General features: G+C 47.9%; 1 protein-coding gene and 1 long non-coding RNA gene across 3 annotated transcripts in view; one reads left to right on the forward strand and one right to left on the reverse strand.

Moving 5' to 3' along the window:
• The first annotated feature begins 6,975 nt into the window (after window positions 1–6,975).
• lamb2l (laminin, beta 2-like) overlaps window positions 6,976–17,845 on the forward strand; it is a 29,997-nt gene continuing 19,127 nt past the window's right edge. The window contains exons 1-2 of one of the 2 annotated variants that reach the window (XM_084680137.1): window positions 6,976–7,104; window positions 13,293–13,402. In XM_084680137.1, coding sequence (XP_084536263.1) covers window positions 13,372–13,402 — 31 coding nt within the window. In that variant the 5' untranslated portion in view covers window positions 6,976–7,104; window positions 13,293–13,371. Of the gene's footprint in view, window positions 7,105–13,168; window positions 13,403–17,845 lie in introns of those variants that run through there. The other variant, XM_084680138.1, reaches the window with a different exon arrangement.
• Window positions 9,444–13,601, reverse strand: LOC146252670 (uncharacterized). The gene is made up of 3 exons (XR_014732061.1): window positions 13,470–13,601; window positions 10,750–10,809; window positions 9,444–10,511 (listed from the first exon to the last, which is right to left on the reverse strand). It is a non-coding gene; the product is annotated as an uncharacterized LOC146252670 (long non-coding RNA).

The following is a 17,845-nucleotide window of genomic DNA, read 5'->3' on the forward strand; positions in this document are numbered from 1 at the left end:
AGTTGATTCTGCTGTCCTGGAACCATGTCTGAGATTCCCTTTAGGAGGGGGGGAGATAGCAACCTCTCCTCCCTTTCTTCCCCCTCTCCTACTCCTCGCCCTCTCATCTTCTCCCCCTATTGTTCTCCTCTCTCCCCTCCCCTCCTATCTGATCTGGTCGTTAGGGTGAAGTGGTCTCTTAGTTACTGAGCATGATCAAACCCTTGATGTGGTTGCCCATGACTACAACATTTACTCTGGACTGTTAAAAAGCAACACTAATGAGTTGGTTGGAATGTGGAACAGCATGCAGAATAACTGTGCAGTCAGTGAACAGAGACCAGCGTTTACACAGACTGGACTGGTAAGTCTGTGACACAGTAACATTGGATGTCCTCCGAGAGGTCATTAGTGGTACAGCACAGAACACACAGACGTACATTGAAAACGCGTCAAAGTACCAAAACAACAACAGCACGATCAAATAAAATAAATACATGTCTAATGAGTGTGTCCCGTCCCCCTAGTCAAGAATGATTCAGAATCTGAATCTGATTCTGAATGATTCCGAATCTAAATCTAATTCTGAATCAGCTTTATTTGCCAAGTTTGTCCAAACAAAAAATGTACTGTGGCAGGAAAGTGCATATTCAATTTTGAAAATATACAACAGTATCTAAATAATTCTAACCAATATTATACAATACTATACTACAATACTATACTACTATACTATAATACTATACTATAATACTATACTACTATACTACAATACTATACTACTATACTATAATACTATACTATAATACTATACTACTATACTACAATACTATACTACTATACTATAATACTATACTATAATACTATACTATAATACTATACTACTATACTATAATACTATACTATAATACTATACTACAATACTATACTACTATACTATAATACTATACTATAATACTATACTATAATACTATACTACTATACTATAATACTATACTATAATACTATACTACTATACTATACTACTATACTATAATACTATAATACTATAATACTATAATACTATACTACTATACTATAATACTATACTATAATACTATAATACTATACTACTATACTATACTACTATACTATAATACTATACTACTATACTATACTACTATACTATAATACTATAATACTATAATACTATAATACTATACTACTATACTATAATACTATACTATAATACTATAATACTATAAACAGGGACACACCTGGACAGGTCACAGGTGAAGGCAGGCGTGTGGTTTCTATGGTAACCTAATAAAGGCAGAAGCGTCCACCTGTCCTCTCATGTTCACTGATTCCTGCTTTTCTGTTATTCTTTCACTAATGACTCGCTTGAAAATTAACAAGGGCGAGTTGGGGCGAGTTGGGTTTGGGTTGATAAAAAAAGAGACAAAAACAAAGACAGAGACAGGGAGAGAGAAAGAAAGAAAGAAAGAAAGAAAGAGAGAGATAGGGAGAGAGAAGAGTGATCAAGCAGCTTTTTTCTCAACCTCCGTCATGGTGAACCAGGTGCCCCGTGCCGCCTGGCGACCAGCCCTCGGCAACCAGTCCCGGCAACCAGTCCCCTGAGTAGGCCAGGGTACTGTATGTAGCTGGAGGGAGGAGAGGAGACAGTTCACCAGGTGAGGAGAGGAGAGGAGAGAGTTCACCAGGTGAGGAGAGGAGACAGTTCACCAGGTGAGGAGAGGAGAGGAGACAGTTCACCAGGTGAGGAGAGGATAGGAGACAGTTCACCAGGTGAGGAGAGGAGAGGAGACAGTTCACCAGGTGAGGAGAGGAGAGAGTTCACCAGGTGAGGAGAGGAGACAGTTCACCAGGTGAGGAGAGGAGATAGGTGTTGGTTGCACAAACCCTGATATCAACATGGAAGAACCATCAAACAGACTAGAACCAGAACCAGGACTAGAAACAAGACCAGGACTAGACCCAGGACTAGAACCAAGACTGGGAATGGAACCTCCCATGTGGGAACCTGGACCAGAACCACAGTTTGACTACTACCAATACTGGCACAGGTACATATTCTGTACATTTACATTACATTTACATGTAATCATTTAGCAGACGCTCTTATCCAGAGCGACTTACAGTAAGTACAGGGACATTCTCCTCGAGGCAAGTAGGGTGAGGTGCCTTACCCAAGGACACAACGTCATGTGCCCCAGCCGGGAATCGAACTGGCGACCTTCAGATTACTAACCCGATGCCCTAACCACTGACTCCCTGTCGTACTGCACTTATACGTGTTGGTGTGTTTTCTGGGTCAGTTCTCCTGTGTGTAATGGTAACAACATTGCTTCAAAATGACTCATTGATTAACAATAGCTTGTTAAAAGTAATGTGCCTTCCTACTGCAGGTAGACTCCTGAACTATATGTGTATGTATGTGTCTATGTGGATGTCTTCATATGTAAGTAAACAGACATTTGTTTGAGCAGCTGTTTTTCTCCCTGTGTGTGCGTGTGCATGTGTGTATATGTGTGTGTGTGTGTGCATGTGGATGGGTGTGTGTGTGGGTGTGCGTGTGTGTGTGTGTGTGTGCATTTGGGTGGGTGTGTGGATGGGTGTGTGTGTGTGTGTGCGTGTGTGTGTGTGTGTGTGCAGTGTCTCTGCTGGAACCTTCCTCCAGCCCTCTGTGAGCATGGCCTCCCATCCCCCCTCCTGGTACACTCAACTGGTAGAACACATGGGAGGTACAAAACAAATGCACCTCTAACCACCACACCTCCCTTAACCTCTTAGAAAGCTGGCAGGGGTGCGTTCCTTTTGAACTTCTGCTTTTTACAACTCAGCACTGCAGGAAACTGCTCATGGTTCTCTGACCATCACTCTCAGGAACAACAACTTCAATCACAGCTGGATCTGTTCCCTCCTCCTGTGTAAGGCAGCATGTCTAGTGAGGTCCAATCACAGAGCTGTCTAGTGAGGTCCAATCACAGAGCTGTCTAGTGAGGTCCAATCACAGAGCTGTCTAGTGAGGTCCAATCACAGAGCTGTCTAGTGAGGTCCAATCACAGAGCTGTCTAATGAGGTCCAATGACAGAGCTAAATCACAGCTTTGGGGGAGTTATAATGTTTAAAAACATGATTGTGAGGGTTTCTTTCTGGTGTCCATGATATAGGGAGGGCCCTGGACACTAGTGATGTTGCTTGTTCTGGTGTTGTTAAAGCTGCCGTCTCCATGGTGAAAAGCTACCGTCTCCATGGTGAAAAGCTACCTTCTCCATGGTGAAAAGCCAATCAGCTGTGGCCGTGTGTCCCTCAGCGAGGCAATAACACAAGTCATCCTGGGGTGTAATAATCCTTTGTGTTCATTGAAACCTAGTTACCAAGGATGAGGATCGAATTTCAACCCTAACTCATAAAAACAAGTTGTTTTTGATCATGAGCAAATGTTGAGCTAAACTGACTCACAATAGAACAACAATAACTAATTCCCTCCTTGCCTGTTATCACTGAGCCATTCTCTTTTTGAACAGGAAGAAAACATTGGTTCTATGACAATGTATGCGTTATGCACGGTAGGCAGGTAGAGCAGAGCCGTGCTGGTAGTCATGGTGGTAGTCATGGTGGTGGTCATGGTGGTAGTCATGGTGGTGGTCATGGTGACGTGTTGCTGTGTCAGACAGGGTGAGTGCAGTGGGGCTGTGGGAGGCCCTCAGAGACTCAGTCAGCAGGAGGACAGGACTGGAGACACAGGACCCCAGACTGGTAAACACACACACACTCACACACACACACACTCACTCACTCACTCACACTCACACTCACACACACACACACACTCACACACACTCACACACACACACACACACACTCACACACACTCACACACACACACACACTCACACACACACACACTCACACACACACACACTCACACACTCACACACTCACACACACTCACACACACACACTCACACTCACACACACTCACACACACACACACACTCACACACACACTCACACACACACACACACACTCTCACACACACACACACACACACACACACACTCACACACACACACACACTCATACTCACATCTCTGGTCTCTGTCTGCAGGTGGAGTGGACGTGTTCAGATTGGGACAGACAGAGAGAGAGGGGTCACCTACGGCACATCGCAGGGGTCAGGATGATGTTCCAGCTGGCACTAACACACCAGGCTCTCTCTGCCCAGATTCTGGCCCAGCCTTCCCCTCACAGCCTCTCAGCCTCCCCCCTCCCAGTCTCTCCCCTCCCAGTCTCCCCCTCCCAGTCTCCCCCTCCCAGCCTCTCAGCCTCCCCCCTCCCAGTCTCCCCCTCCCAGCCTCTCAGCCTCCCCCCTCTCAGCCTCTCAGTCTCCCCCTCCCAGTCTCTCCCCTCCCAGTCTCCCCCTCCCAGTCTCCCCCTCCCAGCCTCTCAGCCTCCCCCCTCCCAGTCTCCCCCTCCCAGCCTCTCAGCCTCCCCCCTCTCAGCCTCTCCCCTCCCAGCCTCCCCCCTCTCAGCCTCCCCCCTCCCAGCCTCTCCCCTCCCAGCCTCCCCCTTTCCAGCCTCCCCCCTCCCAGTCTCTCCCCTCCCAGTCTCCCCCTCCTAGCCTCTCAGCCTCCCCCCTCTCAGCCTCTCCCCTCCCAGCCTCCCCCTCTCAGCCTCCCCCCTCCCAGCCTCTCCCCTCCCAGCCTCCCCCTTCCCAGCCTCCCCCCTCCCAGTCTCTCCCCTCCCAGTCTCTCCCCTCCCAGTCTCCCCCTCCCAGCCTCCCAGCCTCTCAGCCTCCCCCCTCCCAGCCTCCCAGCCTCCCCCCTCCCAGCCTCTCAGCCTCCCCCCTCTCAGCCTCTCAGTCTCCCCCTCCCAGCCTCCCCCCTTTCAGCACTCCAGCCTCCCCCAGCATGTAACGTATGCTGTTGTCCAGCAGAGGGCAGCATGTGATCAGTACATTGATGGACGTTGTGTTGAGTCCTTCTTGCTCTGTCAGACTGCTTGATTTGAGCTTCCTGGTTTATCATTATGTTTAGCCGTTTGATATCTGACTGACACCACTCTGGTAGGGTTGGTTATTAAAAGTACATAAAACCACGAAAATATCATTTTGTCATCCATCAGTGTGTGAATCAGAAACAGGATTATTCATTGAGGCTATGGCAACCAGAGTTAGCTTTCAAAGTATAAACCAAGCAACAATTGTGTGTGTGTTTGCATGTGCTGAATGTGTGTGTGTCTGCATGTGTGTATGTGTTGGTGTGTCTGGTGTGTTGAATGTGTGTGTGTGACCTGGGTGAACCAGGTGTGTGTGACCTGGGTGAACCAGGTGTGTGTGACCTGGGTGAACCAGGTGTGTGTGACCTGGGTGAACCAGGTGTGTGTGACCTCAGCACTCACACAGCCTTCTGGCTTCAACTAACTAATATAACGAACGCATCGTCGAACACAACCGCTGTTCTGGTTCCCACAGCAACGGTGGAAGTTGTGCACACACACACAAACACACACACACACACACACATATATCCACACTCAAACACACACAGCTATGAACACTTGCATACACACTCACATATACACACACATATACACGCACACGCATCTATGTACTCATACAAACACACAAACATGTGTAATCTGAGATATGTGCTCCTGATCAGCCAGGCTCCAGGTAACCACCTCTGGGACAAAGCTGTCATCCTGTCATCGTCATCCTGTCATCATCATCCTGTCATCATCATCCTGTCATCCTGTCATCATCATCCTGTCATCAGCATCCTGTCATTGTCATCCTGTCATCGTCATCCTGTCATCAGCATCCTGTCATCAGCATCCTGTCATCCTGTCATCATCATCCTGTCATCAGCATCCTGTCATTGTCATCCTGTCATCAGCATCCTGTCATTGTCATCCTGTCATCGTCATCCTGTCATCAGCATCCTGTCATCCTGTCATCAGCATCCTGTCATCCTGTCATCGTCATCCTGTCATCAGCATCCTGTCATTGTCATCCTGTCATCGTCATCCTGTCATCAGCATCCTGTCATCCTGTCATCAGCATCCTGTCATCCTGTCATCGTCATCCTGTCATCAGCATCCTGTCATCCTGTCATCAGCATCCTGTCATCCTGTCATCGTCATCCTGTCATCCTGTCATCCTGTCATCATCATCCTGTCATCAGCATCCTGTCATTGTCATCCTGTCATCGTCATCCTGTCATCAGCATCCTGTCATCAGCATCCTGTCATCAGCATCCTGTCATCGTCATCCTGTCATCGTCATCCTGTCATCATCATCCTGTCATTGTCATCCTGTCATCATCATCCTGTCATCAGCATCCTGTCATCCTGTCATCATCATCCTGTCATCATCATCCTGTCATCAGCATCCTGTCATTGTCATCCTGTCATCGTCATCCTGTCATCCTGTCATCATCATCCTGTCATCATCATCCTGTCATCATCATCCTATAACCATGCAGATACATCCCCCCCCCCCCTCCAGACAGGAAGACAGAGATCACTGATGGGCCACACATTCACACAGCTATGAGTACTTGCATACACACACACACACACCTAACATACTCACACACCCTGCCCTGATACTTTTGCCTCCTCTGAGCCTATATCCAATCAGGAGTACACACGCACATACACACACACATACAAACACACACAAAATCTCTGTCACACACACACATCCAACACACACAGACACATCTGAATCCCTAACGTAGGATGGCAAAATGACTTCAGGATTTCATACGTGACTGAAGCGGAATAAAATATGTTGCATAACAAAGAATCAGAGAGACGGAAGTTGAGCCGTGCACACGAGAGTCCTAGAAATTGTAGGTCGGCGGAGTAAATTGTGCTGTCGGTTAAAAAGTGGCGCCTGTAGTTTTTCCCCCCTCCTATTTCTACAATACCTGGCGGGAATGTATTCCTATAGGATAATGTAAGTTGATAAACGTCCTTGACTCCGCCCCTAGCCAGTGCTTCGCTGTACCAGTCTGGAGAGAGCGGAAACCTAGCGAGGACGCACGCAGGTGGTGAAATTGAGCGGTGCTGAGCGAACAAGGACGGGACGCCGCGAGCAAACTTCTAACCAGGTGAGGCAAACCCGCCACACCCTTTCCGCGCTTCAGGCGACGTTGAACTTGAGGTTAAAAGTGTTACATTTCAATTCGCTGTACTGTAGCTTTGCTTGGTTTTCTACAGGGAATGGCATGGTCTATAAAAACTGATTAATATCCAAACGTGCAGAATTATCCTGGCAACCTAGAAAAGATTATTGGGAAGGAATGTAAACTGTGCAAAGCTCAAGCAGTTATGTTGACTCTGCAAACAAATACGTAATTAGTAGACTGTGCCATGTTAAAACTGATTTATCTTATCCTACATAGCAACATCGACATAACTGAGAGACAAATAAACGTTTCTTCTTCTTTCGACATGGCTGCAGCAAAGGTTTTAACCTCGGTCATAATGTGACACGGGTATGGTTGAACCTGCAAGGTGAACGCTGTTAGATCTGAGGTACGGCGAGACCAAGCTGTCAGCGGTCATCAACGACGTGGGAAAGTCAGGAATTAAATTATTGGATTGAAGGACTGTAAAAGTCTCATCAATGTCGCATAAATTAGTTGCAAGGTGCGGGAGCCCTGATAGCATTGATTCTGAGAGCAGAGTAACGGGTCATAGCCCGTAGCTAATGCCCTCCTAAACTGGCCCCGTTTGTCCCAGGACTAATATAACCTAGTCTAAATAAACAGTACGACAGTAATTAGCCTACAGGGAGCGATAACATAACTTTAGATGATACACCTCAGTTGTCCTGCTGTGTTTTCTGCAATCAGTCACCTCGCAATGTTTTCCTCACTTGTTAACGGACTCACCGATTGTGATATCTGCTGACAACTCGCGGGTCGGTGGGTGAAGGTTAGGCTACCGGAGGTCACCGGCTAGACTAACTAGATTTCCAACACCGTGTCACACATTCCAACACGATTATAAAACTCGGATTAAACATGGAGGCAGGCCAGACGGTCTTTACCCTTAATTATAAAAACCCTGTAACCCATGGTTACAACACGATTGGCTTTTCTTGTCCCTGGCGTTGTTATCTTTAGACTCGGTGGGGTTTTAGAAACACATTATTACTGTTAAAACCATGCACTTCTTTATTTCCATATCCCTACGCCAAATGAATCAAATGTGGCTAAATGAAGTGTGTTCTAGTTTCCGTTCTCCTCCCCGCTCCTCGTGGTGTTTCAGATGTGTGTGGTGATGAGACGTCAGATAGTTAACTGCTGCCGCTATGAGCTGACCTAACAACGGGGATGAGGATAACGGCTGCACTCGTCCTTCCTCTCCCGGGAGGCTGAGGTGATGTTATTAAAGAGGGGACGAGCTGTCTCTGGGCCGTCAGAGGGTTTATGTCTTGGTGTTTGGACAAGTGTAAAGGTCTAGTTCCCAGGGTGTGTGTGGCCTTACTGTAGCTTTAATCAGATCAGCTCTCTCTGCTCTGGAGGCTGGAGGCTGAGGGGTGGAGGCTGGGGGCTGGAGGCTGAGGGGTGGAGGCTGGAGGCTGAGGGGTGGAGGCTGGGGGGTGGAGGCTGGGGGCTGGAGGCTGAGGGGTGGAGGCTGGGGGCTGGAGGCTGAGGGGTGGAGGCTGGGGGCTGAAGGCTGGGGGCTGGAAGTTGAGGGGTGGAGGCTGGGGGCTGGAAGTTGAGGGGTGGAGGCTGGGGGCTGGAGGCTGGGGGCTGGAAGTTGAGGGGTGGAGGCTGGGGGCTGGAGGCTGGAGGCTGGGGGCTGGAAGTTGAGGGGTGGAGGCTGGAGGCTGGGGGCTGGAAGTTGAGGGGTGGAGGCTGGGGGCTGGAGGCTGAGGGGTGGGGGCTGGAGGCTGAGGGGTGGAGGCTGGAGGCTGGAGAGAGGAAAGGATAAAGGGAGGGAGGTAGACAGAGTGAAGGTAGAGAGAAAGAAGGGAGGGAAAGAAGGAGAATGCATGGAAAACACACACACACACACACACACACACACACACTGACACACACACCGTGATTAAAGGGTGGTGTCAGTAGAAAGCTGCCAAGTTTTCTTCCTGTTCAGAAACTGGATTTGATGAAAGGATTGTCCGCTGATCCATTAATTTGACGTAAACAGACAAATGACTCCACATGGTTTCATACATCCCTCATCGGCCTGTACTCCTCCTCTCCTCCTCCCCCTCCTCCCCTCCTCTCCTCCTCTCCTCCTCTCCTCCTTTCCTCTCCTCCTCTCCTCCTTTCCTCTCCTCCTCCCCTCCCCTCCTTTCTTCTCCTCTCCTCTTCTCCCCTCTTCCTCCTACTCTTCTCTTCACTTACTACCCCTTATTTTCTCATTTCCTTCACCCTTTCTCGGAATCTCTCTCTTCCCCCTCTCTATCTGTCTATTGTCTCTTACATTTCTATACTTACACGCCCACTCACAAACACCCACACACCCACACACCTACACACCCCTACACACACCCACTCTGTTAGCCAGGGTTGATAGTTATCTTGAGGGAAATGGCTGATTGCGTCTGTTGCAGATCTTAGACAATCTCCCCCGATAACAGGAAATTATGTCATCTGGTGGGCAACCAATCAGGACAGCTCTGTTCTGTACAGACAGCTTCCCTCCTTCCCTGTTCACCTCTCCTCCATCTCATCCCTCCTTCCCTGTTCACCTCTCCTCCATCTCATCCCTCTTTCCTCTTTTCTATCTAAGTTTATCCCCCACTACATGGTCATGGTGACCCAGAACATCTACAATCCTCAGGGTTAACCTGTTTACACACACACACGCAAGACAGGTTCACACAAACATGTTCTATTTATGCTTCTGGATATCATTTTGTTTCAAGGTTACTAGAAGGACATACTAATGACATGGTAGTTAATGTAACCATGTACAGTGTTTTTAGGTGGTTACATGGTAGTTAATGTAACCATGTACAGTGTTTTTACATTTAGTCATTTAGCAGACGCTCTTATCCAGAGTGACTGCTAGGTGGTACCTGTTTGAGGACCTGTAGGGACTAGAAACAGATCCGACATCTGATAACCAACCCCGTCAGGGTGGCTGAAAGGACAGACTCACACACACACACACACACGCACACACACACACTCAGACGGAGCAGTGTGATATGGGTGTTTGGTCTGTAGGTTCTTGTCATCTAGGCTCCATGGCTTATCTGGCTCCTCACAGCCCATAACACTCTCACCTCTGTCTCTCCCAGGTCTGGTGTGGGAGTCCTGTCTCCATTGGTCTGTCACCCTTGTGTCATCATGGACCCCAGACCAATAAAGTCACAGTGCTGTTCTGGTTCCATGGTTACCCTCTGATTCTATGGGTTACCCTCTGATTCCATGGTTACTCTCAGGTTCCATGGTTACCCTCTGTTTCCATGGTTACCCTCAGGTTCTCTGGGTTCTCTTTTCTGTGGGTTCCCCTAAGATTGCTGAGTCATCGCCCTTTCAGGTCACAGCCTCTATAGAGGAGGTCAAAGGTCACACAAACATGGAGCAAGGGAATGTGAGGCTGCTTTGTTCTACAGGACACACACACACACTAACACACATGCACACTTACGCACACATACGCATGCACCACAGACTCATACAACAGTTTGATAATAGCACACACTCCCCACCCCCAATCTTTTGTAAGGAGCTGAAAGAACTTGGTGTGATGGTTAACCTTCACAGCCCCCCCCCTTCATATCTGACCTATCGGTGTCCTTGTCTGGTTTAGGCTTCTCTTTTCTCCTCCTCTCTCCTCTCCTTTCACTGTGTGGAAAAAAGTTTTGACAAAAAGTTTTGAAAGGTAAAAAAAAAAAAGGCTAAAAACATTTTTTTTTACGTTTCAAATGTTTGAAAAATGTTGCCATCAAAAGTTGTGAGAATTTTTTTGGAAAAAAAGGTTTGCATCACTGAGGAGTACTTGATGAGTACTACTATACCGGTACTCTACTTTACTCTATTGTACTCTGCTCTGCTTTAATCTAGTCTAATCTACTACGCTTTAGGCTTGCCTGTTCTCCTTCTCTCTCCTGTCTTAACAGTGTTTTTGGAAAAAAAGTTTTTAAAGGTTTAAAAAACACTTTTGAAAATAAGTTGTTAAAGAAGTTTCAAAAGGTCTAAAAAATATCTTCGAAAAAAAGTTTAAAGACTAAAAGTTAGGCCCAACTTAGCCCCGCCCACAAAAAAATTTGGTCGGGAAGTTGGGTCTGGAGGGTCTCGTATTGGGAACAACTACATAAAACCAGGATCTGGGCGGACCAATGAAATTGCCAGGTCGGGCTTTATACGATGATGGACAGATGATCAACAGTAACGTAATCAACAACGTCACGAAAGAGCGCTTGGGTTGAATTTGTTTTCAACAAACAACATATTACGTTGCTCTGATTGGTTGTAGGTCTATCCAATTGAGCGAAGAGGCATTTGTTTTAAGAGTTCGGTTGAAACACGCCCCGTAGTCACAGCCCAACGAAGAGTTTTCAGAGTCATATTCTGAGTAGAATTCTGAGTATGACAACGTCAGGCTAGATGAGTACTTGATGAGGACTCCAAAAAAGTTTTGAAAGGTAGAATATATTTTGGGTTCTCCCTCACACCTCCCCTCCCCTCCCCTCCCTCCCTCCCTCCCTCCCTCCCTCCCTCCCTCCCTCCCTCCCTCCCTCCCTCCCTCCCTCCCTCCCTCCCTCCCTCCCTCCCTCCCTCCCTCCCTCCCTCCCTCCCTCCCTCCCTCCGTTCGCCTCCCTCCCTCCCTCCCTTCGCCTCCCTCCCTCCCTCCGCCTCCCTCCCTCCCTCCGTTCGCCTCCCTCCCTCCCTCCCTTCGCCTCCCTCCCTCCCTCCCTCTCTCCCCCCCTCCCCCTGCTCTGTAGAATAATAGTTTGGTGCATTCCGCCTGCCTGGAGACCAGTCCTCTTCTTTCAGCCAGTGGCTCCAGAGTGACAGCAGAATTAGAATAAGAATGGCTGTCCATTCAGACCACTGCCCCTCTGATGAGGGCTGGGGGACCAGACAGGGGCGCGGGGGCGGGTGCAGGGGCGCGGGCGCAGGGGGGCGGGCTGAGTGGTGCGCACATATACTCCTCCCCCATTGGCCAAACACATGCTGTCTGTTTTTACATCCCAAAAGCCAGTTGCGCTTACAAGGTTTCGCTGTCTGGCTGCCGGGGATCTGGGAAGTCGGTATGATCTGGTTCTACGTTCTAACTGATGTTCTAACTAGCTCTGGGGAGAGACTATAGTGTAGTGTGTGTGTAGTCTGTGTGTAGTGTGTGTGTAGTGTGTGTGTAGTGTGTGTGTAGTGTGTGTGTAGTATCTGTAGTGTGTGTGTAGTGTGTGTGTAGTGTGTGTGTAGTATCTGTAGTGTGTGTGTAGTGTGTGTGTAGTGTGTGTGTAGTGTGTATGTAGTGTGTGTGTAGTGTATGTGTAGTGTGTGTGTAGTGTGTGTGTAGTGTGTGTGTAGTGTGTGTGTAGTGTGTGTGTAGTGTATGTATGGTAGGTGTAGTGTGTAGTAATAAGGGGACTGTGTATTATCAGATTCAGTGCTACAGGGTAACCCTAACCCTATAGGGATATAACAGTGGCATACACTCTATCGGATCCCTGTGTTCCTGTGTGGCTGTGATGCGCTCATCGTCAACCAGCCAACCAACCAGCTTGCTAGGCAGTCAACCAGTTAGTCAGCTAGTCAACCAACATGCCTACCAGTCATTTAACCAACATGCCTACCAGTCATTTAACCAACATGCCTACCAGTCATTTAACCAACATGCCTACCAGTCATTTAACCAACATGCCTACCAGTCATTTAACCAACATGCCCACCAGTCATTTAACCAGCCAACCAATTAACCAGCCTACCATTTAACCAGTCAACTACAGTCGACCAACTAGCCAGCCAGCTAGCCAGGCAAATAGTCCAAACTCCAGCCAGTCAACCAGCTGTAATGTGTGTGTATGTTTGTGTATGTGTGTGTCAAGGTGTTTGTAGAGGGTATTCAGACAGCAGGGGAATGTTTGTGGAGCCTGAACCCATCCAGCACCAGGTTCCCTGGTCACTCTGACCTCAGACGCCGTCTTTAGACCCCCTGAGGTCCACACACACGCACACACACACACACACGCACGCACACACACACACACACACACACACACACACACACACACACACACACGCACATACTTTAACTCCACCAACACATTGTAATATTGGAAGGTATACATGCACTGCTAACCCCTCTCCCTTCTGTGTTTCAGCCAATAAGAAGGCCTCGTATCCAGCCAATAAGAAGGCCTCGTATCCAGCCAATAAGAAGGCCTCGTATCCAGGTCCATCATGGCTGTGTGTTTGGGCCTCCTCATATTGGGTGAGTCGGAACTCTAGAGTTTGAACAGCTCTCTATTCTTATCTGCATTCTCTTGAGTGTCTCTTACAAGCTGTTGGAGTGCAGATTCGCTCCCCTTCTCTCCCCTCCGGTGGCTGCAGGAGTTGGTCCATCTGTTTAACATGTTCTCCATCCACACAGCTTCAGCATGTCACAACTGAAACACAGCTCTGTGATGGCGTCTTTGCATCGGAACGTCATTGTGACGTCATTGTGACGTCATTGTGACGTCATTGTGACGTCATTGTGACGTCATTGTGACGTCATTGTGACGTCATTGTGACGTCATTGTGACGTCATTGTGACGTCAGGCTGGACAGTTTTTGGCACCCGGACAGTTGTTGGAAAGACAGTTCTCCTCACCTCTCTGGTCATGCAATACAGGCTTCTTCGCTTTTTACACCAGGGTGGGCGGGAGTGTGTGTGTGTGTGTCGGTGGGGGGGGGGGGGGGGCTACTTACAGCTTTGAACGCTGGGTTGAGGATGGGTTATCTGAGGGAAGCACAGTGGCTGGTATGAGTGGAATGTCTCTATGACTGGTTAGTAGCATCAGCATCAATAGCTGTCAGAACTGGCTCTTATCTGCTTCACTGCTGACTGAGACAGTAAGCCACACACACACACACACACACACACACACACACAGTAGCTGCTGGTGTGTGTGTGTGTGTGACAGGAAGCAGTGGTTTACCTGAGCCTGCTTCAGGAGCTTCAAACTTAATCCAGTTAATTTGAGATGATGTGGTCTTGTGATGCTCTATCTCTCTCCTGTTCCCCCTCCTCTCCTCTCTGGTCCTCTTCCTTCCTGTTCCCCCTCCTCTCCCCTCTCTTCCCTCCTCTTCATACAGGTACATTCCTTCTGGAGGTAGAGGTGCATTGTGGGAGTGTTAGGAACTGCCTGTGTCTGACACTGACACCTGGAATGTTCTTCTTAATGAGTAACATTTTCCTCTCTGCTTGCATTCCTGCTATGTAGCCATGGATCAGTGGATACACATGTTTACCTGTACCACTGTCATTGGTGGGCGTACGTCTGTGTGTATGTGTGGCGGTGTGTGTGATGTGTGTGTGATGTGTGTGTGTAAGCGTGTGTGTCTGTGTGTGTGTGTGGCAGTGTGTGTGGTAGTGTGTGTGTGGCAGTGTGCAGGCACGTGCTTGACCAACACTCTAATCATACTTTGAGTAACCAGCTGGTGACAACACAGACAGTTGTGAAACCAGTGTTACCCTGTCCTCTTGTTTATGAGGGGTTTATTGATTATTATGGTCTGTTGTGGATTATTATGGTGTTGTGGTTTATCATGGTCTGTTGTGGAGTATTGTGTTACTGGGTATTTGAGTTGGTTTTAGAGTGAGTGATATGCTTGTTGTTGTTGTCACACGAAGGAGAAAGAATGCCAAACCAGACGGGGCACACACACGCAGGTGTGGCACATAGGAGATTTGAATGCAATTCCCCGCTTAATTAAATGTTTTCTATATATATATATATATATATATATATCTATGTATCTATCTATCTATATATATATCTATATATATATATATATATCTACATATATATATATATATATATATATATATATATATATACATATATATATTAGTATGCATTTTATCTAAGACGTTTACGAACGCCCCCCCATTCAAATGACGTTCGTAAACGTCTTAGATAAAATGCATACTAATATATATATGTATATATATATATATATATATTCATATATATATATATATATATATATCTATGTATCTATCTATATATATATCTATATATATATATATATATCTACATATATATATATATATATATATATATATATATATATATATATATGTAGATATATATATATATATATAGATATATATATAGATAGATAGATACATAGATATATATATATATATATATATATATATATATATAGAAAACATTTAATTAAGCGGGGAATTGCATTCAAATCTCCTATGTGCCACACCTGCGTGTGTGTGCCCCGTCTTGTGTTTAGAGTAGGAAAGGGCACGAGATCCTGCGGCAGATTACAAACTGTGGGTTTGCGCGGCTTTTCTTCAGTTGGCGGTTAACGTCTAAACTTGAAACACGTTTTCCATTTGCTCTTTCAGGTCACAGAAGTATATATTATAGATGTCCGTAATGTAGGTTTTCTCATTAGTGTACAGTGATGCATTGTAGCATTTCGTTTATTAGCGGTATTTGCGCTAGCTTGGTAGCCTAGCACTAGCTATCCTAATTCAAGTTGGCACAGAAATTTGCCGTCTACGACAAGTGTCAAAACATATTGATGCAGGTGGTCTTATGTTTTCCTGGCCCCACAGAGACGTATGTGTAGGATGTATTATTTTGATCGTGTTTTGTAGTTTACATAGTTTAGTTTTCTCCTTACGGTTAATAAATAGAAAGTAGACGGAGACAGATCCGTGTCTCGGATTAGCAGCGCTGGAGTTTACCGGTGCCAAGGCAACCATGCAGCGTGGAAATACGTCATACGTTAACAACGAGGTTGATTCAGAGAGATTATATTTTAAGAGGTGGTTTAAGAGTAGGTTTAAGAGAATAAGATAATTGTTTTGTCTCACATCTCTTGAGCCAGCTGGCACTCTGTGGATATGACACACACACTCAAACGCACGCACACTTTCTCTCTCACACACATTCACACGCGTATATTTCACGTTCTCTGCGCTCGTCAGGGCAAGTGTGGATCAGGTAAAGTTGTGCTGGTGTCTGGAACTAGGAGAGGGTAGGGGGAGAGGAGATGGGGGAGAGAGGCTCAGATGTCAAAAACAACTTTAGAAAAATGAGATTCTGTGTGTGTGCATGTGTGTGTTCCTTGCCTTGTAATTTCCAAGCCAAACACCCCCCTGCTCTATTACACAGTGAGTGACAGAGAAAGGCTTTGGAGGAGCTTGGACATGCAGAATGTGTGTGTGTCACAGTGTAGGTGTGTGTGTGTGTGTCACAGTGTAGGTGTGTGTGTGTGTGTGTCACAGTGTAGGTGTGTGTGTGTGCAGAATGTGTGTGTGTCACAGTGTAGGTGTGTGTGTGTGAGTGAGTGAGTGAGTGAGTGAGTGTGTGTGTGTGTGTGTGTGTGTGAGTGAGAGACTCTGAGGGTACTTGTGTGTGTGTGTGTGTGAGGGTGAGAGAGAGACTCTGAGGGTACGTGTGTGTGTGTGCAGGTCCTTGGTCTAAAGGCTGTTTGCAGAGGGAGTGTCAGGTGTGTGTTGCTCCACATTCCAAAGGTCCACCTGCTGACCACACCTTTTGTACTGTAGCAGTGTGTGTGAGTGTGTCTGTGTGAGTGAGTTTTTGTGTGCTAGGTTAGTCAGTACATTGCGACTGTGTGTCTTCTAGGTTACTGAGTACAGGGCAACAGTGTGTGTGTGTGCACGTGTGTGTATGCGCGTGTGTGTGTGCTGTCTCAGCTGGTATTCTGAGAATCTACTTCAGCTTAATCTTTACCTGAGCAGGGTCCAAGCAGGGTCCAAGCGGCTGTGTGTGTGTGCGTGTGAGCTAGTGTGTTTTATCCTGTGAGGGGATCTGAATTGTATGGTACCAGTTATGGTAGCAGGTCTAGAACCCTGTTCTAGATGGTTTAACCCTCCACCTGTACTAGAAAACAAGATGTCTGCTACCTCCGCACCCATCCCTTCCCCTGCAGAGCCACCTCCCTTCCAGACCCTACCTCCCAGACCCCCCCCCCCTCCCAGACCCTCCCTCCCTCCCAGACCCCCCCTTCGTCCCAGACCCCCCCCTCCCTCCCACAGCCCCCCTCCCTCCCAGACCCTCCCTCCCATTCCCCCCCCCCCCATCCCCCCCAGACCCCCCCTTCCTCCCTCCCTCCCTCCCAGACCCTCCCAGACCCCCCCTCCTTCCCAGACCCCTTCTCCCTCCCTCCCAGATCCCCCCTCCCTCCCAGACCCCCCTCTCTCCCAGACCCCCCCCCTCCCAGACCCCCCTCCCTCCCAGAGGCCCCTCCCTCCCAGACCCCCCTCTCTCCCAGACCCCCCTCCCTCCCAGAGGCCCCTCCCTCCCAGACCCCCCTCTCTCCCAGACCCCCTCTCCCTCCCTCCCAGACCCCCCTCCCTCCCAGACCCCCCTCTCTCCCAGACCCCCCTCTCTCCCAGACCCCCCTTCCCTTCCAGAATGCTCTTGTCCTTACAAGTCTGTGTTGACGGTTCCATGGGCTGGGATGATGAAAGGGGCCTTGCCACCCACCCACCCACCCACCCTCACTCTCTCTGTCTACCCTCGCTCTCTCTCTCTACCCTCTCTCTCTACCCTCTTCTCTCTCTCTCCTCTCTCAGTCCTTTCTCTCTCCTGTCTCTCTCCTCTCTCTCCTTTCTCTCTCCTCTCTCTCCTCTCTCTCTCCCGTCTCTCTCCTCTCTCTTTCCTCTCTATCCTCTCTC

The sequence above is a fragment of the Hypomesus nipponensis genome, chromosome 18 (genome assembly GCF_054491055.1).
Source record: "Hypomesus nipponensis isolate SF chromosome 18, ASM5449105v1, whole genome shotgun sequence".
Classification (NCBI taxonomy): Eukaryota; Metazoa; Chordata; class Actinopteri; order Osmeriformes; family Osmeridae; genus Hypomesus; species Hypomesus nipponensis.